Genomic DNA, 25,347 nt, shown 5'->3' on the forward strand with positions numbered 1-25,347 from the left:
AATTCTAAGTGCAAATGTCTATGGTCAAGTGCACCAACATTCGCTTTTCATAAGGGTTCTAGCTATCAAAGTCTATAGGTTTTGATTAGTATCAGCACTATTTTGCTCAAAAAGCATGTTTATTTTTTGATGGGCTGTTTCACAAAATACTAGGATCTCTAGGAATGCATAGGTGAAGTTAAAACAGAAATGCATGTTTCCATATAACACCTTTTAGAACTACAAACACCCTGACAAATCATTCAATTCATGCACTGAAAACATCCTTAGTTTAAGTTACCTGCAATAAGTCTAATAACCTTATAGATGAAAACAAGGGTAAGACATTAAATAAAACCTAAGGTCACACAGCAGAGATAGCTACGGGACAAGAACTTAACAGCCCTTGAAAGACAAATACAAGATCGCTTTGAGAGAGAAACACACAGTTCCTTCCAACAATTTTCAACCACTAATCATCTATCAGACATAATTTTTCTAACTTCAGTGTGACAATTTTCCCCCGGGGCAGGGAAAAACATAATGTCAACAATATTTACAACTCCTAGTTTGAGAACTTGATTCCAGATGACCAAAAACATGTAAGCACCTCTTTGAAGACAAGTGTTTCTCTACATCATCACTTTAAGCAACTGAAAATGGAGGTAATTCCATTTCCCAGGGTACATTAAGTAAGATGGCAATAAGAGCAATTTTAAGTAATTGTACAAATAAAAAACTAGATAGTATTTGTGATTTACTGACAAGAAAAGCATTTGAAAATAAGATCCCAATTTTTAATAACTACCTATACTCTTTAGATTAAAAAAAAAAAAAAAAAAACTTTCAAAGGAGATACTTGACACAGACCTGTCGGTTACAAATGAAAGTAGTATACAGAAAAGGGAACACAGGACTTGTTCTCATGACGAATGAGAAAGTAATACCGCAGACAACAGGACCAAGCCCAAAGGACTACAAAAGCATAAAAGAGAGATCAAGAAACCAATAACGTCCCTTAGGGTACTTCATGAAGGTACTCAACACACTTAAGAGGGGTTCATGCCGGACTTCTCCCCAAACTGGAGTGTGAACAGCACAAACCTCAAGACCTAATTCTAAGTGCACATGAAATACAAGGAGTAAAGGAACACCCAAAAACACCAGGTGGGAAGCAATCAGCAAAGGCAGAAATTCGGGAAAACATGTCTTTGTTTCTTCCACAAACATTGCAGGGAACTAAAATAAGATAGGCGTGTGCTATGTGCTGAACAAGTGTCCCCCAAAGGTCCACGTGTTAATGGCTTCACCACCAGGTGGTGCTGGGTGAGGTCCTTAGGTCACTGGGGTGTGACTTACATGTGGACTATGAGACATGGTCTCTTGCTTTGTTTCTCTCCCTTGATTGAGACATGGTCTCTTGCTTTGTTTCTCTGCCTTGGAAAATGAAGTTTTTGCAAAGTCATACCCTCCCGTCATGACATGCTGCCTTCTCAGAGGCCCAAAGCCCTGTTGCAAAGCTCTGTTGTAGTGTGTCTTTCCCCAGAATGTAGACTTGCACTTACATGACCATTGGGTAATTTTCAAAGTGATCATGGACTGCAACCTCCCAAAGTGTAAACCAAAATAAACCAAAATAAACCTTTCTGTTCATAAGTCACTTGTCTTGAATGTTTCAGTGTACAACAGCAGACCACTAATACAGGAGAACCTATACGTGAAGACTAATCAATTACAAGATAAGCTTATTTAGACTCAGTTCAAGCTATGAAACACTACAGACATGCACCCACACTGAGTATAGAATATGTATACAAATATATTTAAATTTTGCATACATACATACACACATCAAAAATGAGACAATTAGGGAAATGGTAACACTAAAAAGACAGTAATAAGAAGTTTCGTAGGCCAGGCGTGGTGGTGCACATACATAATCCCAGTGGCTTGGGAAACTGAGGCAGGAGATTGAAAGTTCAAAGCCAGTCTCAGTAATTTAGGGAGGCCCTAAGCAACTTAGCAAGACACTGTCTCAAAATAAAAAATAAAAAGGGCTGGGGATGTGGCTCAGTGGCTGAGCGCTCCTGGGTTCAATCCCTGGTACCAAAAAAAAAGAAGAAAAGAAAAGGAAAAGTTTCATTTTTAGACAACTCTTATGGCTACATTTGTAAATCTATTTTTAACAGAGATATATTCTGAAATATCTCCAGGTAAAGTTTTATCTATGATTGAGGGGGCTGTAAAATGTGTAGACAATACGAATTGATTATAAGTGAAGCTGGATGATGGTACAGTGGGTTCACTGCACTATTCTGTTTTCACATATGCTTGAAATTCTAAGATAAAAATCAATTAATTTAATCAATTTCGGGCAGATTATATTATATCTAAATAAAAATATAGAAATTTAACCTTTATAGACACTTACAAGGACATACTTGAGGCAAGAATTTCTTAAGGACAAAAGGCAGAAACTGCCTTACCCCAGCATCTTGTGCCTCTGAAGGAAGTGCTGAGAGGCACAGCAGCACCTCCATGGCCTTCCTGACCAGAAGGCACAACCTGATTTAAGCCACAAGGACTACAAGAAACCCAAGCTGGGGGGTGGAGGGTGGTTACTCTACAAAATAAAAAGCCTGCACTGCTTCGGCAATGTCAGTCATAAAAGTCAAAAGCTACAGAATTCTTCCACATTAAGAAGGAAAGCAGAAAAAATGCAATGTGTGATGCTTAACTGAACCTTGAACCAAAACTATTAAATTTTTTTTTGGGGGGGGGCTATAAAGGATATTATAGGTACAACTGGCAAAATCTGGGCATTCACTGTAGATTAAAAATAGAGCCAGGTACAGTGGCGAATGCCTGTAATCCCAGCAGCACCAGAGGCTGAGGTGGGAGGATTGCAAATTCAAAGAACCAGTCTCAGCAAAAGTGAGGCACTAAGCAACTCAATGAGACCCTGCCTCTAAATAAAATATAAAATAGGGGCTGGGAATGTGGCTCAGTGGCTGAGTGCCCCTGAGTTCAATCCCCAGTACACCCCCCCAACCTCGGAAAAAAAATCATGTTTCTTAAATTTCCTCACTTTAAAAATTCCCCAATGGTCATGTAAGTGCAAGTCTCCATTCTAAGGAAATACACACTAAAAAAATCACAGAGGCATTAAGAAGCAAAGTGGTACAATATTTATCACCTGTTAGTAATGGACAGGAAAGCGAAAGATCTTTAAATCAATAAGGAAAGGACAAATATTCTCTTCTTCCATCCCAAAAAAGCAAACAAAAATAAAAAAAACAAAGAGGAAATCCAAACAATGAGTTAACTTTACAAAAAGACCCACTTTATATTTTATTCAGTCTATTATCAGATTCTTAAGCAAAACTAGCTTCAATACTTCCTGATAAAGTCATTTTTTTTAATAGGAAAGATTTAGTTCTAAGTTCTCTTTTTTTTATAAACTGTATAAGGTTAGGTTTACGAGTCAATTTGACGGGTCTAAGTACTGCTCAGAGAGCTATCAAAACATACCTATGAAAGTCTATAAGGGTATTTTCAGAAATGAGTAGCATTTGAATCAGTAGACTATATTAAAAGAGCTACCTTTCAGTTAATTTCCATCCTTGAGCTAAAATATCCCTCTTCTTCTGCCCTTGGCCCTCAGGGTTCCTAGTTCTCCAGTCTTTGGGCTAGGACTAAAACTCACACCACTGACTCCCCTGGTGCTCTGGCCTTCAGGCTGGGACTAAGACTAACACAATTGGCTCCTGATTCTCAGATCTTCAGGACAGAATGGAACTATATCTCCAGCTTTCCTGAATTCAAAATTGCATGATCCAACCCTTCATTATAAACCTCTTTCTATATATTCTATTGTTTCTCTGAAAAACCCAAACATAGAGATGATGCAGAACAATCAACCTTGTAGAATGTAAGTGTAACAAAGTTTGCAGATTATTCTGTAAAATTTGTGGTGCACTACTGTTTCCAAACAGGAATCAGGTACTTTTTTCATTGCATTACATTTTTGTTCTTTATTGAGTTCTATTTCCTTTACTGATAAACTTTCTATTCAAACTCCAAGGTAAATTTTAAATTTTCTCACCCCCAGCATTTAAAATGGTGAGAAAGTTGTAAATAATCATCGTCATTCTCAACCCCGCCACTAACCACTGGTTAAGCCCCACAGTGTATTCCCTGCAGCACACACCCCTCTAACCTCTACTGGAACTCATCACCAGAGGTGACCACCACACAGGATGACACGGGCATTACTGTGACTGTTTGATACTATGAGTGCACTCCTAAACAGATATTCTCATCTTCACTGGTAATCAGGGAAAGCGAATTAAAATCAAAATCAACATATATTAGAAGGGCAAAATGGTTAAAGTTTGACAAACCCTGCTTAGTGTGCACAAAAGGAACTCTAGTACACAACCACTCCAGTCAAGGTCCTCGCATCCACGAAGTCAAAGCCACTGCTGTGTCAAAACATGGGCAGAGAAGGAAAGCTCACACGACACAGCCTTGCATACAGTGTAGGCCTAGAAGAAGAGCCCCTCAGGTGACCTAGTCCTAGAGAAATCAGGGCATGAGGGAGCTGGCACCAGTTTTCAGTAAAATCTCTACGTAGACCAGTGGCAGGATCATAAAGTTTGCAGAAATTCCCTGGTGAGGCATGGGTGTACACATACCTGTCCCAGTCCTCATCTGCAGCTCTTCTCCTCCAGGATCGCTCTGCACCAGGCTTATCAAACTGGTCAAAATCATCATCTGTAAGAGTTCAACCAAGTCAGTTTCACTAAGTCAAGACAGACACAGTACAAACAACCACTAAAACAACTTTCAAGATGAAGAAGTTCCTTATACAACTCTCATAAATGCCTTAGGCATTTTTAATATTTAAAATTTTAAGAACACAAAGCTATCCAAAGACAATTTATTAAACACTACTGGGGGGTGAAGGATGTAGTTCGGTTGGTAGAGTGCTTGCCTAGCACTCAAAAGGCTTTGGGTTCAATTCCCAGCACCGCCCCCCACCCCATCCCCCCAAAAAACACTACTAGGCATGAAAAATAAGTAATAGAACAGTTTTCTAAAAACAAACAAAATACCCCATAACTTTAATAAAATGTTTGCAATGGGTTCTGAGTTTATATTTATTACTGCATATTACTTTTGTAATACACTTTTCCAAATCAATCATGGAAAGCAAAGACTCTAAGGAATATAGAGATAATACAGAAAAGGGCTAAACAGGAGAAACCTAATGCAAGTCACATGTACAACTTTAAGTTTTTGAGTAGACACATTGTGAAATGTACAGAGTTTGGTGCAGTGGTAAACGCCTGTAATTCTAGTTACTAGGAAGGCTGAGGCAAGAGAATCAAAACTTGGAGGCCAGCTGCAGCAATGAGGTGAGACCCCCAACTTATTAAAAAAAAAAAAAAAAAATGGGGTTGATGGGAAGATAGCACAAAGGGAAAGCATTCCTGGGTTTAATACCCAGTGCTGGCCTCAAAGAGGTAAAAAGAAACAGGTAAAAATTCAATAGTATATTTTATTTAATTGATATTACCTATCATAATATCTAAAATACCATATCATGGGCTGGGGCTGTAGCTCAGTGGTAGAGAGCTTGCCTAGCATGTGTGAGGCACTGGGTTTAATTCTCAGCACTGCATATGAGTAAATAAAGATTCATTGACAACTACAAAAATACTTCAAAGAAAAATAATAGTAAAATGGGCTGGCGATGTAGCTCAGTGATAAAGCTCTCCCTGGGTTCAATCCCCAGTACAAAAAATAAAAAATTAAAAAACTAAAAATAACAATAAAAGTAAAATATTTTATCACTAATACAGAAAATAGGATATTTTACATTGTTTCCATATTCTGCACATATTATACATCTTGCCTTTCAATATAGACAAGCTACATTTCAATAGCTTGGTGGCTATGTGTGACAAGTGGCCACTGACATGGACAGTGCAGAAAGAGCAATCAAGAGCAGTGGCACAGTGGCACATGCCTATAATACCAGCAGCTTGAGAGGCTGAGGCAGAAGGATCAGGAGTTCAAAGCCAGCCTCAACAAAAGCAAGGTGCTAAGCAACTCAGTGAGGCCCTGTTTCTAAATAAAATACAAAATAGGGCTGGAGATGTGGCTTAGTCATTAAGTGCTCCTGGGTTCAACCAGTACCAAAAAATAAAAAATCAAAAAACAGCCCTGCAGGGAACTCCATTTCTTTTTCTATAAAATGGAGCTATCATCAATCTCATGAATTTGCTGGAAGATTAAGTTTGACAATGTATTTTAAAACGCCAGGACAGATAAATTAGAGGCACCTGATATAGTTTTTATTAGGAGACTCAACTGAAGGAACAGCTTTTATCCTAGACACACACACGAGCAAGGAGGTTTGCAAAGCAGCAGCAGCAGAGGCCACCAAAGGCAGCTGTGTGATGCAAACACCCATGATACCTTGGCATTTTCCAGCTGTGGCTAAATATTAACAACTAAAGTTCCTACAAAGTAATCTATCGACTCATACCCAATACTACCAAACAGAACAGGAACTTTAAAAAGCATCCAGGAATGAGACACAAATGACAACCAGCAACTCCAGCAGGCCTGTGTGAGACGCTCCATGGGTCCCGCTCTGTGAACCTGGCCCGTTTTGTTTGTTTCTCTAACGCCTCTCAAAGTCTCTGGAAATGATTTGAAGGTTATACAACACACAAGAAAATACTTATTCCAAAAATTTACTCAAATCTGATTACAACAGCCACAAGAATTCATGGTCTTTGGACCAGGACCCAACCCCTCCTTTCCTGGGTCAGCAAGGCTGACTCAAAACCAAGACTCCATGGCTCTCTGTCCAGCTCTCAGTAGAGGATAGGACCTCTGCCACTACTCATCCTGACCCCATCTACCTGCTGCTGAGGTTCAGTTCCAGGTGAGTGAGAAAGGGACTCCCTTCGTCCACCCAGGTCCTACTTGTGGGACAGACATTACTGGATCCAGATGGCTCCTGACCTCACTCAGGTTAATGGACACTCCATACCAGTCAAGCCGAGGAGACCTGAGACTGCTTCCCCAACTCCAGGTACTCAGCCCCTACAGTGAGGTGTCACAAGAGACCAGCACACCACTGCCCACCACAGTCCAAGAGCTGTGGCTCAGAAGTTTCCAAGATAAGAGGGGTGGGTTAGAATATAGTTCTAACTTTCCAAAGGAACTGACTTCAAGCCAAAGAGGCTCTCAAAACCAATGAGGGTTTTGCTGGGAAGGAGATAGGAGGAGAGTATCAAGAATGACTAAAGGCAGAGGGACCAAGGGCAGTTGCTCTCTGCTGCAGGAAAATGGGGAAAGATACAAGTGGAAGAACAAAAACTCAAATGCTGGCCCTGGATACTATCCACTCAAAGGAGCCTCAAGTGGCTCCCTCTGCAAATCAATTCATACCCCAGGGCGTTATGGACAATGTGGTCAAGGAAAGAAAGGATAAGAAAGACTACACCAAAGGCCTGGGCAGCTGAGGGGCCACAACAGAAGCTTCACACTGCAGAGGGGTGGGATAGGTGTCCCACGACAGCCCAGCCAGTCAACTCACCAGGACAGCAAACAGCAAGCAACAGTAACACCCCCAGGGGGAAGAGCAGGGAGACCAGCACCCAGAGGTGCTCCAAATATCATCTAAAATGTCCAGTTTCCAAGTGAAAATTACAGCACACCAAAGAAACAAAAAAGTACAACCTGTAATCCATCAGGAAAACAAAACCAGGCTACATAATCTGCCTGTCAGGGTCAGATGTCAGATTTAACAGAAAAAGACACTTAAGTAGTCATTACAAACATGCTTGAAGAACAAAACTGAAACCACACTAAAGGCAAGTAGCACAAACCCATGTCAAATAAAGAACATGAGTAAGGACACAGAAATTAGTAACAAAAAGCAAACCAATTCCCCTAGAGCAACACAAGCAGATTCAAACTGGCAGAACAAAGAGAAAAAAATGAAGACAACTGAACATAGCTCCAGAAAAATGTGGGCCATCAGTAGACACCCCAATATTCTTGAAAAGGGAGTACCAGGAGAGGACAGAAACATGCAGGAAATAGGATAAAAAAATATGGCTGAAACAGCCAACATCTGTTATAAAGAAGGAATATATCCAGAGAGCTAAATAAACTCAAAACAGAATTAACAGAATTAACAGAAACACAAACATACGCATGTGCGCACACACACACCAAATCAAAATGTTTAAAGAGGAAGGCAAGGGGAAAGTCTTAAAAGCAGCAAGAGAAAAAAGACTCACCACTTACAAGGGACTGCAATTCACAGCAATTACTTCTCCTCAGAACCACGGTGGCCAGGGGCAATGACTAACACATCCAAGCACTCACAGAATGACTCTTAGGTCCAGCTACACTACCTACTACCATTCAGAACATGAGATAACACATTCACAGAAAAACAAAAACAGAAGGCATTTGTCCTCAACAAGACCACTGTAACTTGTTGAACTGTACCCGACCCCATGAATGGAACCTATCCTATTTAGAATGAGGTGTACAGATGTACTCAGGTTAAGACAAGATCACACTGACAGAGGAGGTCACTAAATCCAGTGACTAACACCCTTGTAAAAAGAAGATTCAGAGACAGACACACAGGGGTAAAAGTCATATAAGACCAAGGACAGTAATGCTCCTACCAGTCAACCAAAGCCAGGAGCCGCCAATAGCTGGAAGAGACAAAGGATTTCCCCTAGAGCCTCCAAGAGGAGTTAACACAGTCAATAGATTCTGATGTCTTGAACTGTAAATAAATTCATCCTGTTTTAAGCTAAGATCTTGGTGGTATATGTGAATGAGTAGGCTCACATCTTTCACTGAATTTGGGAAGTTTTCAGCCATTATTTCCTCAGTCATTCCACTGCCACTCACTCTCCCTCTTCTGGGCCTCCCATGTGTATTTAAGCACACTTAATGGTGGACCGCAGATCCTTCAAACTCTTCATTTTTCTTTCTTGCCTATCAAATGGATAACCTCAATGGACCTCTGAGTTCGCCCATTCTTTCTTCTGCTTGCTCAAACCTGTTGCTGAACCCCTCCAGGAAACTGACTTCAGCTATTATAGTTTTTGGTTCCATAAGTTCAATTTATTTCCTTTTAGTAATATTCCCTGTTTCTTCATACATGTCATCCAAATTTTGTTTAGCTGTTTTGCCCATGGTTTCCTAAAGCAATCGAGCATGATTAAAACAGGTATTTCAAAGCCTCTTTCTGCCAAGTTCAATGTCGGGACTGGCTTGTGGCTGGTTTCTCTCTTCCCCCCTCCTCCCATGAAGAGGCCATACTTTACTTTCTCTGCTTCTCTGTAAGTAATTTTTAATCTAAAGTTGGATATTTTACTGCCATGGGGTAATTCTGGAAAATAGATCCTCCCCTTTCAAGGGACTGCTGCTATTACTTAATGAAGGCTTAATGTCTCTTCTTTAGGGACTTCTCTAAAGCATTTTTGCAAATACTGTTACATTCCTTCTTGAATATTACCACGTAAGCCTCTGTTATCTCCCTAGTCACCCAGTGATCTGACAGATTTTCTTAAATGCTTCAATCCAGGAAGAAGAGGAAAAGTGACCAAAGCTGCAGGATAAAGTGCTTCAGCGGAGGAAGGCTGAAGTGCAAGGGCCCTGCTCCAGTCCAACAGGGACCAAAACATGAACCTTAGAACAGTGTCAAGCTTGAAGGACAAGATCCCTACTGCCCATCCTGGGACCAGCAGGTGCACCAGGACTATGGGTTGCTGTCCCCAGGTCTAGGCATTAGGGAGAGTAGCCACCCGGAGAAACATCAAAACTCACAGGCATTTAACAGCCTATGTTCCCGAGGTATCCCCTTGGATGCCACAACTATTCAACATGACTCCAGAATCCCAAATGGGCACTTCCTGCTACCTCAAATTTATTTCACTGGAGGGTCAATGTCTCATAATTTTTACTCTACTATCTTCTGCAACATCACACAATGACAGATAAAAAACAAAACAAACATGACCTCATGACGCGCTGTGTACTAGAGTTTTAGTCATCTCTTTCACTGCTGTGATGAAAGGACTAACCAGAACAACTGTAGAGGAAAGGTTTATTCAGGGGCTCGCTGTTTCAGAGGTCTCAATCTATACACAGCAGGTTCCACTCCTCAGGGTTCAAGGTGAGGCAGGACATCATGGTGGAAGAATGTAGCTGAGGGAAATGGCTCACATAATGATCAGAAAGAAGAGAGAAAGCTCTCCACTCACCAGATACAAATATATATCCAAAGCCACACCCCAACACCCACCTCCTCCAGCCACACCTACCACTTCAGTTACCACTCAGTTAATCCCTTTCAGGGGATTAATTCACTGATTGACCTAGGACTGTCACAATCCAGTCATTTCTCCTCTGAACATCCTTGCATTTTCTCACATGAGTTTTGGGGGACACTTCACATCCAAATCATAACATTCTGGCCCTGGCCCCCAAAAGCTCACAACCACCTCACCATGCAAAATTCTCAAGAGGCCCCAAGGTCTCAACAGTTCTGAGATCGCTCAAAGTTCAAGTCTGTAGTCTTCTCTGAGGCTCAAGGATATCTTGCATTGTGAGCTCCTGTAAAATTAAAAGCAATTTACAAGTATCCAATATATAAAGGTACAGAGTAAACATTTCCATTCACAAAAATAGGGGCATAAAAAAAAAGGGATGAGCCCAAAGGAAGACCAAAATCCAGCTAGGCAAATGAGTCTTGTAGCTCCACATCTGGCATCTGGGACCCATGGCATCATGACGTCCTCTCCAAAGGGCTTGGGCAGTTCTGCCCCTATGGAATCCTTGGTTGCAGTCCAAGTGGCCTTTCTGTTGGCTTCTCTCTGCTTGATTCCTGCAGCTTTCCTAGGACGATGTACACAGTTCGGCATTTCTTACTCTCAGGGGTCTTCACTGCAGCTTTGGCTTCCTCCTCACATCACCACACTTTGCCTTCCCAGGATGTGCCTGCAGGGACTCTGACCGTGCTTCACCTTGCCTGACCTCCAAGGCCTTTCTTTGAAATCTTGGTACAAGCCTCCACGACTCAAGCATCCTGCATTCCTGCAGAACCAGCACCATGTGGTTGACACTAAGGTCTACCACCATCTTAACCAGTAGCCAAGCCCCCAGGGACCCTGGCTACAGTAGCCTCTGAATTTCTGGGTGCCTGGGCATGTTCAAAAAATATCCTAGGCCCCCTTCTACAAGAAGGGAGCCCCACAGGTCTCTTCTCAAGAGAATTTTCATTTTTATTCCCTTGAGCCTGAGGTGGGTGTGGTCTTGCCAGCTCCTGTGATACCCTCAAGCCATCTTTCTTACTGTCTCTGGGCAGTCTTTAGCATTTCTAAATGCTTTAGAAATATCTTTAACAACTGCGACTTCCTTAGCTCTAATTTTACTCTGGTCTTTCAAGTCTACGTTTTTCAAATCTTGATTTGAAAATCCTGATTATCACAAATTTGGCTAAAAGCCACCAGCAAGATCCATGCCACCGCCTACATGCTACCCTGCCTAGAAATTGCTTCCACCAGTTAAGAAGTCCATTGCTTTTAAAATCAGTCTCAAAATCTCAGGACACAGACAAAATGCAGACAACTTCTCATTCAGAACAACACAAATGGTTGCTAATCCAATTACTGATGGTGTCCTCTTTTTCCTCTAAACCTTCTTGAGCCCTGTCTTCACTGTCCACGATCTTACTGGCATTCTAATCTTCTGAGCTCCCACCGAAATCAGTCATTAAGCTCCATTTACAACAACCTAAAGCATTTCTAGCTTGCAAACAACTCAAAATCCCTCCTACCAATTCCAAAAAGCTCAAAAAGTTTCTGAAACCTCAAGTTTCTGAACCTGACCTAATGGCCAGGTTAGTCACAGCAATGACCCCACTTCTCAGTACCAACTTGTTTTAATCAGTTTTTTCACTGCTGTGACTAAAAGGATCTGACCAAAACAATTTTACAATGAAAAGTTTATTTGAGGGTTCATAGTTTCAGAGGTCTTAATCCATTGAAGGCCAGCTCCATTTCTCAGCACTGGAGGTGAGGCTGAGTATCATGGTGCAGAGCACAGCAGAGGAAAGCAGCTCACATCATGGTAATTGGGAAGCAGAATGAGTCTCCACTTGCCAGCTATAAACTCATACCCAAAGCAACACCCCAATTTCCACCTCCTCCAGCCACACCCTACCACTTCAGTTACCATTCAATCAATCCCTCTCAGGGGATTAATTCACTGATTGGGTTAGGACTCTTACAAAAATCATTTCTCCTCTAACCCTTCTTGCACTATCTCACATGTGAGCTTTTAGGGGACACCTCACATCCAAACCATAACAGAGATAATCTTTGTAAAGTACTACACAGCATTTTCCTGGCTTCTGGAATTTGACGGGTAAAAGCATGGGTAGTTCGGACACCTCATCAGTGGCTGGCATCTTCAGTGGGGGCAGTCTGTTGGAGCTGAGCCATTAACCTGTGGGGTCTGCCCTAACAATGGATTGTAAGAACTAAAGGGAACTGTTCATGTTGCCGAATGATCATCTAAAGCATACAGACAGCAAGTCAAATGGTGTGTTAATACTACAAAAGATGAAGCCAGATGCAGGGTGCATGCCTATCATCCCAGCTATTGGGGAGGCTGAGGTAGGAGAATTGCAAGTTCAAGACCAGTCTCACCACCTTGGTGATACCATCTTAAAATAAAAAATAAAAAGGTCTGGTAACGTAGCTCAGTGATAGAGCATCCCTGGGTTTAAAGCCCAGCACTTCCCAACCCCCCAAAAAGAAAAGATGAATGAGTGAGATACTGGTGAGGTACAGCATTATCTCAGAATGTGTCCACCAACGCACAAGTCCCCTAGAGTTTAGCGGTTTCGTGGGGACCAAGTCACAAAGGCATGACTGATTAAACCACCACCAATGATATCCTCCAGCCCCTCGCCCCTGCTGGGACAGTGGAAGTTCTAACCCTTTAAACATGGTTTTTCTGACAACTAGCCTCAATCCTAAAGTCAGCTAGGTCTCCACTCCAGTCCAAGCTTTAGCACTAAAGGGAAAGTAAATTCCAAGGGTTTGGAAATCTGCGCCAGGAACCAGGAACAAAGACCAAATATTTACTTTTTATCATACTAGTGTTCCTTCAAGGAGTTCTGTCGCACCTGGTTAGATCTTTCTATATTTGTAGAATACTTAAGAGGGTCAAAGGTGGCAGCAACTCTAGGGTCTAGCAACAGAGAAAGAGGTTAAATAAAAAGTGTTATCTATACACAATGGAATATTGCTTAGCCTGTAAAAAGGAAAGAAATTCTGCAGGGAGCAGTGGTGTACACCTATAATCCCAGTGGCTTGGGAGACTGAGGCAGGAAGATTCCAAGTTCAAAGCCAGCCTCAGCAACTTGGCGAGAGCCTGTTCTCAAAATAAAAAATAAAAAGGGCTGGGGATGTGGCTCAGTGGTTAAGCAACCCTGGGTTCAATCCTCAGTACAAAAAGAAGAAAAAAAAAAAAATTCTGATACTGCTATACTCAGACCTAAGACATTATAACTCAGTGAAATAATGACTCAAAATCCCAAGAAGCAAACTAAGACAAGAGGCCTGTAAGTCTGATTTTACTCTACATTCTTGCCAGTCATTTCTCTTCTGTTCTTTAAATTACAGACAAATCTTTGTTAAAGTTTCGGTTTAGATCATTCACAGCACTTTATACCAGCTATGCTAAGCAGAATCAAGGGAAGAAAATGTGCTCTGCTTTAGTCCAGAATTTGAAAAGAACACATTCATGAAAGTCAAGGAAGGAATAACTCAGCAAAACAAAAGTGGTCAATGTCTCATCTGAAGAATCTCTCCTTCTAAGTATAAAGCTTGTATTAAACAATCTGCTTTAACACAGGAGTCCATTTTCCTCATCAGCGAGACTAAAACATCTGCTGGAGCTTCTACAATCTTCTTACATGCAGTACTTTATACCTACAGTGAACAAAACTTTTACTTACAATTCTCATTATTTCACCTTCTTTGCCAGAAACTCAGACTTGGATTAGAAATGTTAGAGCATGCTAGCCTGCAACAGGCTTCTAGCAATTACCTCAATTGTCTAAGGGTTGGCAACCTTCAGTTCATGAGTGAAGTATGGCCTGTGACATGTTTTTGTCCAAATTTAGCCACTCCCATTTATGCAAATAGGCATTAATGGAATACAACCACCTCAATCACATATTGTCCATGGCTATTTTCAAACTACAAACGCAAAGTTATATAATGAACACCATGTACCCTGCAAAGTTTAAAATATTTACTATCTGGTCCTCTAAAGAAAAGGTGGTGAACCTTTGTATTCCCTACTTGTCCTCAACAGCACTCTCATGTATAATATGCTTCTGTTCTGAATAGCTAATAGTCAAAATGTCTTGTTTTATAGGTAAAGACATCCAGATCAATGTCATTTAAACAAGAACCAGAAAGTCGGGTAATGTTCGTAACTTTCAAATTGAACATATTAGCCCTCCAGTATAGCAATTAACTTCTGAGTAAGCAAGAAAATTTTTCAGAAAACTCCTACATCATATTGCTTTAGACTATGTAGTCATTGTTTTAAAAAAATCTCATTTTATGCAGGGCCTAGGGCAGGTTCTCCCTACAGTGAACTTTTATTTTGTTTTTGAAGTATAGTGCACACCAGTCATTTGTTTGCCTGGCTTTCAACTGCATTTCCTTTTCCTGGGTTTGGAAATCAATCGCAGTGACTTCCAAATCTTCCAGATGTAAAACAGGACTCTGCCTCCCACTGTGGAGGTCACAGAAGCTCCTATCACCCTGGGCAGTCAGGAGGAAGACAGTGATGAGCTCAGCTAGTGGGATGTTCCTAGACTCCAGAGGAACTGACACTATTTCTTTTGCCAAGAACCTAGACCATCTTTTCAAACAATGGAACCTTCTAAACTGATATATGTCAATTACTAATTTGGTGAAGTTTAAGAGAAGAAATGTCAAAGAAAAGGAGGAGTTATAAACACTTCCAAAGAGAGAAAAAAGGTCACATGAACACTATGAGGAATCAGATTGTGTCCAGTCTTCTCAAAACAGAACAGGAAATCTAAGAACAATGCAACAATACCACTGAAAATGTAAGAAAAATGATTTCAAATCTAGAATTCTGAACCCACCCAAGTAACTAATCCAGTGTAGAAAGCTAAAAATCTGTTCCAACACAAGTCTCAAAAAATTGACCTTCGACATACCTGTTCTCAGGAAGGTAGAGCACTAACTCTATTTATTAATTCAAAAGTATAAAGAAATTTTTTTCTAGGAAAGTTTAAATTATCAAAATCAATCTTAGGATTTAAAAAAGCTAAACACATGGACAATGATAAAGAAATTGGAAAAACTTAAAAAAGAACCAGACCAAAATAAATTTGCAGACATGAGTTCTTCCAACATTTAAAAAGAAAACAAATTTCACATTATCCCAAGAAACTTCACAATTCATTCCAGGAAGGCAAACACATACAAACAAGGAGGGCACAGGTACACTCACAAGTGCAAAGGAAGAAACATACACAAATCAGGACAGCACATGCACACTCACAAGTGCAAAGAAGAAAGGTACCCAGATCAGGAAGGCACGAGGTACTCCCAGGAGTGCAAAAGAAGAAAACTAAAAACCACTCTCCCTTACAAGCAGACAAACCCTAAAAAGAAATACAATATGTTAAAAAGAACAAGACATACTGATCAAGATTTTGAGCCCAAGAATACATGACTGGTTCAATATTAGAAATCTATCAACACATTACATTAAAGGTTTAAAGAAAGGAGAACACATTATCACCTCAATAGAAGCAAAGAAAGCATTTGATTAAAATGGCAATGCAGAAAAGAGACTCTTAGCTGAAGAAACAATAACTACCAGAAAACTAAAGCAAAAGCCATACTCAATGATAAAAACTGTAAAGAACATTTACTACTCTCAGAAAATACACCCCAAGATCAGGATGTGTGTAATTACCCATCACTTCAACCCGCCAGTGGAGGGCTTGTCAACGACTGATTACAGGATAGGTAAAACAAAAGGAAATGAGATACAAATGTTAGAACCAAGAGCTTGCAGAAATTTTAAAAGATTAAACATTAAACAAGATGCCAGCCAAGTATGGTGCCACACATCTGTAATTCCACACTCTGAAGGTTTAGGCAAGAGGATCACGAGTTCAAAGACAGCCTGGGCAACTTAGTGGGAGTCTGTCTCAAAAAATTAAATAAATAAAAAAGGTCTGGTGATGAGGCTCAGTGGTAGATCACACTGGGTCCAATCTCCAGTAATGCACAAAAACAAACAAGCCAAAAAAATCTCAAGATGCCAACAAGATAGTCATATACGATTCGGTTACCAAAAAGTGGGGGGGAAAGCTTTTCTACAAATATGAGTATGTAACAGTACTTTAAAAATCATACCATCTACCAAGACTATACCATGAAATATTAGAAATGAAATGAACAAGAAATGTGAAAATCTACACAAGGTAAATTTTACTAATTTAAGTCTCATAAGGGCAGGGATCTTTTCCTGGTTTGTTTACTAATGTATCCAACCTATGCCTTAGGTCAGTGCCTGGCACTAGTAAGTGCTCAGTGAACATCTGGACTAAATGGCAAAACAGAGCCTGAACAAGACATTCTAGTTGCTAGATGGAAAAATTCAGACTGTAAAAATATTCATCTTTCCCAAATTACATTAATAGATATGATACAAACCCAAAACTCTTCCAGTAGAATCCTTTAGAGAATTCTGATTCTGAAGTTCCTTTTAAAAAAAATGCCAGTTAACAAAAAAATTTCTGAAAAAGCATGCCAATACACAAACACATACACACACACAGGAGAAAACAATACTTCTAAAGAACTATATATGGGAAGCTATTGTTATGAAAGCAGAAAAGATAAGAATACAATAAATCATGTTAGAACTATGGAAGGCCCAAATTCACACCACCCCCAAAATAAAACTCCACACAGATTAAAAGCTAAACATAAGGGCTGGGGAAATAGCTCAGTTGGTAGAGTGCTTGCCTCCCATGCACAAGGCCCTGAGTTCAATCCCCAGCACTACACACACACAAAAAAACTAAACATAAAAAAAGCACCGGAGCATAAAATGTTAAAAGCATAGAGGAATTCTTGGCATGGAGAAGACTATTAAAAAAACTGACAAAAACAACCGATACATTTTATAAGGTACAAAATCTTAAAACTTCCACACAGTAAAGTTTAAAACAAGGTCACGGCAAGAACAAAAAAGCCAGTAACCCTAACATAACATATGAATCATTTTTTTAAATGGGTAAGACACTTACAGACCAGTGTTTTAAAAAACAGACCAAGTGCATGTAATTCAGCATTTCACAGGGAAAAATAAGTAAAAATAATATATGAAAAGATGCATAGTTTTACCAGAAGACAGGAGATCATAACATTGAGGCTATTTTTCCATCTAAATTAACCAAAAAAAAAAAAAAAAGAGTCTAAGGAAAGGCAAGGAAAAAGAAGTATTTTCATTGCTGATGGGAGGATAAAGTGGTAACATTTTTTAGTACAACTTGAAAGCAGCTATCAAAATTTTAAATGTGTAACTGCTATACAGTAATTCAATTCCAGAGGAATCTAACCTCCATAAGTATTTGTACAGACACACCAAGACATATCTACAGATGTCTCCTGCAGAACTGTCTACCACAGTGAAAAAACCGAAACACTCACAAGAAAAAGATTCAACAGCAAGTGGGTCCACACAGCCCTCAACCCTGGCTCAGGAAAATCCCCAGGACTCTGTCTCCAGTGAACAGATGAAACTGCAGAGTAACACAATTCTTGTCCCAGTATGGAAGGTCACACTGGACCTGTATGCATACGACTACACACACAATGAAAAGGGTGTTAAGGGGTTCCTTCCAAACTGTAATATAAACACTGGATATTTTCGTTTCTGAAAACTGTATATTCACTATAAATTTCTTACCAGAGTGTAACATGACCTAAGATGGTAAATCCATTCATTCACTGAAGCAACATTATAAGCTGCAAAAATTCCAGAATTGACTTTTTTGGAAATTTGGGATCTCATGGAAAACTTGCAAAAACCAGTAGGGGTTAGTGAGGGAGGTAGCTGCCAAGCTATAGGAAGGGATGGCTATGGCATGTCTCCTCATCTGCCCAGCATCCCCATCCTCAGATGAGAGGCAGCAGCCGGGAGTGCAGGCAGTTTACCAATGCTAAAGGGGCAGTAAGGACCTGGCTGGTTCCCTAAGAGGCCAGTCTTGGTTTTGACCCCTCTGAACTCTCTCAGGGCTAAAGCAGCCCCCATCTCCACAGTGTCTGTCAAAAGCATTTAAAAACATTACACTACCTAGAGTTACCTGGGGTAGAAGATGGTGGACATGGCAAACAACAAACCAACCAAAGAGCCCGGGAAGTAGGAGGGCAGGGAGGAAAAAACATAAGGGACTATGGGGTTTGCAGGGCTCCCAAGGACCCTGTGGAATCTGGAGTACCATACACACGCCGAGGGTTGGGCACACACTTGGAAAACACCTAAGAGGACACCTGAGAGGACCCAAGATTTGTACCTCTAGCTGCTATTTGGACGCCGAGTAGGTAGAAGGTAAAGGCTAAGGTAGTTATAGGTGGCCTGGATGAGAAGCGAAGAAGCACCGCAGCTAGAGTCAATCCATGAATAGGGAAGGAGGGCGTTTTTAAAAAAGATTCTTGTAGCTCCAGGCATTTAAGGAAATCTGTCAGATCACTTGCTAATAGTAAGCACTGATAACCAAAGGGGGACTTCAGTGACCACAGTCTCCACAAAAGTAGTCTTTAAAAGTTATTTAAAAAACAGACAAATGAAACCCACAACAGAAATAACAAACCCAAAGGATGGGGGATATTCTAAAATTTTGAAAATTACCTTATTCTATTCAAAGTGTCCAACTTTCAGTCCCCAAACTGAGACATGTGAAGTACTGAATTAATACAGTCTAATACAGAAAAAGTGAAAAAAAATGGTGTCATCCCCAAGACCAGCAACACATGCATCACAGGAATGCCCAAAGGAGAAGACAGAATGGAGAATTAAGACTCGGAGAAAGGCAGCCAAAGTAACAGCTAAATTTAATGAAAGATATGAATCTACACATCAGAGAATCTCAACAAACTCGAAGAAGGATAAAGTTAAAGAGATCCATCCATACATTACAATCAAACCGTCAAAAACCAAAGCCAAGGAGGATCTTGAAAGCATAAAGAGAAAAGTGATTATCAGTCAAATACAAGGGTTCCTCAGGAAGATCAAAGACAGTATCTCATCAGAAAGCATGGAGGCCAGAAGGTAGCAAGATGAAATATTTAAAGTACTAAAGGATAAAAAGGTCAACCAAGAATTCTCTGACAACTATCCTTCAAAAAATTCTACTTCCAGATAAACAAAACCTGAAGAAGTCTGTCACTAATGACCTGCTCTACAAGAAATGCTAAAAGGAGTCCTGGCTGAAATGAAAGTAAGGTTATTCTTTACTCCACTCTCCAAGTTCCCTCAAGCTAAGAAATTCATTGTGAACAATTTTCTTGAAGGAAGAATTAAGCTCACACACACACTAATCACTATGGAACAATCTCATTCATCCAGCAACATCAGAGATAAACATGCTTTACACTTTCTAGTCAGTAAATTTTCTCTGATGAAGCACACTAAAATTCATTTCAACAATTTCAAGGAAAAACCTTTTGCACTGTGCTGCTTACTTCCTCACCTCGTCACATACAGAGAGATCACAGCACCTCACTGGACTAGCTTCCTCTCTACTGTAAGTTAAGACAACTGTATTACCATCTGCACTCTAATCTGTTGTTTATTCAATTTATAATTGTTCAACTTACAATTTTTTGACCTCACAACTGTGCATTAATTGCAACCATACTTTAAACTCTGGTCTTTTCCCAAGCTAGAAATACGCAGTTTATTCATATTCTCTCTCTCTCTGCCCAGTTATAAGTTAATTAACTGTTCTGAGCACATTTAAGATAAGTTAGGCTAAGTAGCAACGTTTGGCTGGCTAAGTGTAGTAAATGCATTTTCGACAAGATATATTCACTTTAGAATGAGTTCATCAGAACATAATCCATAGTAAATGAAGGAACATCTACTATATGTTAAAGCTGTGTGGTGGATTCATAGGTTCATTATTCTTTCTACTATTGTGTAGGTCTGAAAAATTCTAATAAGTTTTCCTTCGTAAGATTTATTTAGGAAACAAAATTTACAAACACTGATTTCCATTTTTGCCTGACTTATAAAAACTGAAATATCTAAAGCCCAAAAATGCTGTTGTAAATTTTAAGTGAAATAATGCACTCACTCCTAAAGTAATTTATGAACTCTAAGTCATTACAAAAACATTGGGGGGGGGTAAGATTTACATACTCATTTTTTGTTACTTTATTTTACAATATAATGAAGCACTAGAAAATCTTGAAATTGTTAAGCTATTCGCTCATAAAGTAAATGTCCCCCAAATGCCATGGCTTTTCAGTCTCCAATACTTAACAGTCAATATTTTCTTTCCTAGCAAGGCCAGCAGCCCCATCCTTACCCTCATTATTGGGCTGCAATGACAACTCAGAACTGTATCTAAAGTCAAGAGTGACCTCTTTCCAGTAAATGTCTAAGCAAACATTCTATTCCTATATTCCTTCATGTAGTGACATCTATTTTGGCTACCCAGATTCCATTAGTTTCTGGCTATACTCTGGATAATTAAGATCCATTTATTCAGTAACATTAATCATTTACAATACAGGAGGCCAGTGACTTTCAAACTGACAATCTTGAACATTTCGTGGATTGTGAAGTTAATTTCAGTCATAACCAGAACTTTAATATAATGAAAGAGAAAAGAGAATGCATGGCACATAGTATCCACTAGTATTGTCCACAAATTTTTTTCTTTCATATACATATACTAAGTCACAATGTCAACCGCATTACTTTGAAATATAAAACCAATGTGTTAGGTAATATGTCTAAATGAGGTGTCAATCTATCTGTAGATATAAAGGAGTTACTAATAGACAAAGCAAACATTTCTAATTTAACATGATTTAGTCATACAGGCAAATGACACGAAATTAACTTGGATACAATTCTAGATTTTTTGTTTCACAAAGAACACATTTTATTTTTTGATATCTTATTCGTTAAATATCTGCTGAACACAAGCTGTGTGCAAGGAACTTGGAATGTATGGTAAAATGGACATTCATGTCCTCAAGGGGTCTTATAGGCTACTGGAGGAAGATTAAAAACGATCACTATAGAAATTTTATAAACTGAGTTAAATCTCAGAAGAAAACAAAGGTGCAGCTGAATGAAGAGGAAGGAGGTACCTAGGCAGGAGGTGGTCACACTGCAGACAATGGCTTCCAGGAAAGCCTCCCTCAGGAGCCAGAAGCCCGCAGGACCAGAAGTCAGCCCTTGCAAAGCGAGCTCAAGGTAGTGCCTGCAGAGGGAGTAGCTCCCGCTACGACTTCAGGGGCGGGGAGATGGCAAGCCGGTAGGTGAGGCAGCAGGGGCCAAGTGTACAGAACTCAAATATCGGCGGTGGATACGGCCCGAGTTCTAAAAGCAAAGAGGAACCTGGCACCTGTGACAAAATGGAAGGGAAATCTACGACACTACGCCTCTAGAATGGCAGCTGTCACACTTCCTGGCCTCACAACTACGGAGAACCTCAACAGCTCTAGTTTATGTGATTCACACTGACAGATAAAAAGGAAAGCAAGACACTCGGGACACCCGGGCGCACACTGCGTTAGCCGCCTGACAACGCCTTCGCGCGTCCTGCAGCCTCCGGGAAACCCCACTGCACGCCAGCCTGAGTGCACGCACACCTTAGGCCTTCGTAACGAGGGGGTCTTGATCCCAGCTCCCAGGTGACACGGAGGGCCACCTTAAGCACTAACTGACCTCCAGGCATGCCTCGACGGGCAAACCACCATCCTATCCGACCGCGCGCCGCGGCCCCGGCCCGCGGAGGCCTGAGGAGCAGAGGCCTACGTGGACTGCACTGCCCGCGGCCGCCCTGCTTCCCTCGGCTCGGCTCCCCTCTCGGTCTACACACGCTGGCTCGGCTGGGCCCCAGTGCGCGCGCAGGTCGGGCGCGCGAGCCCGCCAGCCCGGCCCGAGTGGACCCGGAGGCCGGCAGGCCAGCCAGGCCAGCACGGCGCGCGCGGGCTGGGGCTCGGGGCTCAGGCCCGGCGGCCGGCGCGACCTGCACGGCCAGCACGGCCCGAGCGGACCCGGGGCTGCGCCCGCCCCGCACCTCCCCGGCCCAGGAACGCCGTCCCGCGCGGCCCCGACCTCGTTGGGCCGCCCAGCCCGCGCGGGCCCGGCGCTCGCCCCGGCCTCCCCTCGGCGCGACGGCGGCCCCGGGCGGCCGGGCCACACAAAGGCCGCGCCCGGCCCACGTACCTGCGGCGCCGGCTCCGCCGCCCGCGCCCAGGGCGGCCGCCATAGCGCTCGAGGGCCCGCTCCGGCCGCGCCCCGGGCCGGCCGACGGGGCTGCTGCGGGCCGGGGCGGCAGGGGAGCGGCCGCGGGCCCGCGCCGGGCGAGCGCAGCACGGGAGGCCGGCGCGTCGCGGTGCGCAGCGGCCCGTCGCCTCCGCAGGAGGAAAACAACACTACGGCAACATGGCCGCGCCGCGGAGCACGCCGGGAGGAAGGGCGGGCCGCCCGGGAGAAGGCGCGCGGGCGGGCGCCCAAGGCGCGGGAGCCCGGGGTCGCCCCAGTGCCCGGCGGTGCACGAGGAGCGCGGGCGCGCAGCGGCAGCCCCCGCACGGCCCCGCGGGCCAGAGCTTAAAGTGGGGGCGCGGGCGGCCGCTGGCCGTAGGCCGACCCCGTTGCTGTCGTAAGGCGCTTTGCAGCAGTTGGAACGGCGGCGCTTTACGCCGGCTTGCCGTCGAAAGTGGGCGTGGGTTGGCGCGGGCGGGAACGTAGTGGGCGTGCACGCGCAGTCGCGCCCCCGCTTCCCGCTGCGCGCCGGGCGGCTGTCCCTGCAATCCACTCACCTGTGGGCGCTGACGGTAGGTGTGAGCTGGGCGGGCGCTTCCCTGCCGGGCGTTTCTGGGCCGCGGAGAAGCCGAGGAATGGTCCTAGCGGGCGGCGCCGAGAGAAGGGACTGGCGGCGGCCAAGATAGGTGTTGGCCGGGGATGGGAAGCTGGGGCGGCTGGGGCAGGGCGCCGGGGTGACCGGGACAGGGCAGGGCGACGAGGGTGACCGGGACAGAGCAGGGCGACGAGGGCGGCCGGGACAGGGCAGGGCGACGAGGGCAGCCGGGACAGGGCACTGTGGTGAACTGGACAGGGCGACGAGGGTGGCCGGGACAGGGCACTGTGGTGAACTGGACAGGGCGACGAGGGTGGCCGGGACAGGGCACTGTGGTGAACTGGACAGGGGAACGAGGGTGGCCGGGACAGGGCAGGGTGACGAGGGCGGCCGGGACAGGGCACTGTGGTGAACTGGACAGGGCGACGAGGGTGGCCGGGACAGGGCACTGTGGTGAACTGGACAGGGCGACGAGGGTGGCCAGGACAGGGCAGGGTGACGAGGGTGGCCAGGGCAGGGTGACGAGGGTGGCCAGGACAGGGCGACGAGGGTGGCCGGGACAGGGCACTAGGGTGAACTGGACAGGTTGAACTGGACAGGGCGACGAGGGTGGCCGGGACAGGACAGGGCACCGGGGTGACCGGGGCGGGGCCAGGAGGGCGGCCCGGGCGGGGTGGACGCAGTGGAGTCCGGCCTTCGGGGACAGGCGGGCCGGCCCCTCGCGGCTCGCAGCTGCAGGACAGGCGTGCGCTGGGCCGAGGTCTGGAGCACGGATGACCTGGCCGCTGTGTGCCCCAAGGGTGCCGAGACCGCCTGCCTCCCGGTGCAGGTGCGCGGAGAGGTGCGGAACCCAGGAGCCGCCCAGCCGGCGAGGCCGTGAGGACCGGGGTAAAATCCTGCAGGTGGATCAAGCAAGTGTAATAAGACGCTGGGGAGGGCGTGAGGGTGGATGAAAGAATGCTTACTGTGAAGCTCTTAAAGCTTTTGTGTGGTTGAAATTTTTCATAAAAATGTGGGGGAAAATAAACATTTCTGAATTAATAACTGATATGTTATATTCAATTAAAAATAGAAACAAAATGATTTTTAAAAATCTTCATTGTAATTCAATCTCATGAAATCACTGCCCTCCAAAAATGAATTAAATAAGTCTTGCAAGCAACCTCATTGACTAACCTGGTCTCCCCAAGGAAGCACATTGACACTTTTGTATTTAAGTTGCTTGAACTCCTTGTTCCTGTTCATTGTTTTTTAAGCTGTGGAAGATGGAACTTAGAAGATATTTTTCAGAATGAATTCAGGGGTGATCTTAAAAAGGATGCTTCAAAAAAATCATACTGCTAAAACAATCTCACAGTTTATAGTCATGGTATAACTGAAGAAAGACATCCATTTCACTCATAAACTATCTGAAACTGAGCTTCTGTAGGACAAAAGTCTAAACTTTTTTTGATAGAATAACCAATGGAAAAACTTAGGCATGGACACTCAGTATTTGAAGAGCTTTACAAATTATTGTGAATGAAAGTTTAGCAACTCTGAACAAATGGGTTAACTTTCTTACTTGCCCTAGAAACCCAATAAAGGTGGAAGATCAACTGTGATATAAACATGGTTGCTTATGGTAAAAATGATCACTGACTGGTAATTGCTTCCACCAGAGAACCCTGAATAATACTTAAGTGCCTGGAAGGAAGTCATACTTTTAGGTTCTCTGAAGTGAGGTCACTCTTAACTGAGTGTGGGATCTAAAAGATGAACTCCAGGAGACATCATGAAAACTACTGGTGCCCATGGATCTGGAGAGTTCAAGCCAAGGAGGCTCCCCCCCTCATCTTGTACTTGAGTCGCCTTGGGGAGCACCCAGTATGAGTGGTGGTGAGAACTGTTTGTAAGTATGTGTGTGTGTTTCCTGCATCTCTCCACCAAGAGTTCCTGGAGAGTAAGGACCCATGAGCAGTGAGCATACGTAGCACCTAACCTTGGCTTCTAAATACCGTTCTCCAACAGGAACTCATTTGTGGGTTTCAAGATAAAGGCATGGGACGTACAAAATGAGCCTGGAATGTCTTGTTCCTTACAAAAATTAGGAAGGCACTCAAGTGACCAAGTTATGTCAGGACACAAGTGAAACT

The 25,347-nt window shown here is 43.1% G+C and overlaps 1 protein-coding gene across 3 annotated transcripts in view; it reads right to left on the reverse strand.

The window, feature by feature from the left end:
* The window catches only part of Rbm33 (RNA binding motif protein 33), a 103,529-nt gene extending 80,523 nt beyond the window's left edge, over nt 1-23,006 (reverse strand). For all 3 annotated transcript variants that reach the window (XM_047560385.1, XM_047560384.1, XM_047560383.1), the window contains exons 1-2: nt 22,579-23,006; nt 4,677-4,755 (exon numbers count right to left, since the gene is read on the reverse strand). In XM_047560385.1, the coding sequence (XP_047416341.1) occupies nt 4,677-4,755; nt 22,579-22,621 (122 nt within the window). In that variant the 5' untranslated portion in view covers nt 22,622-23,006. The remainder of the gene's footprint in view (nt 1-4,676; nt 4,756-22,578) is intronic.
* Nucleotides 23,007-25,347: the final 2,341 nt, after the last annotated feature.

This window comes from Sciurus carolinensis, chromosome 8 (assembly GCF_902686445.1).
Source record: "Sciurus carolinensis chromosome 8, mSciCar1.2, whole genome shotgun sequence".
In the NCBI taxonomy this organism is placed as follows: domain Eukaryota; kingdom Metazoa; phylum Chordata; class Mammalia; order Rodentia; family Sciuridae; genus Sciurus; species Sciurus carolinensis.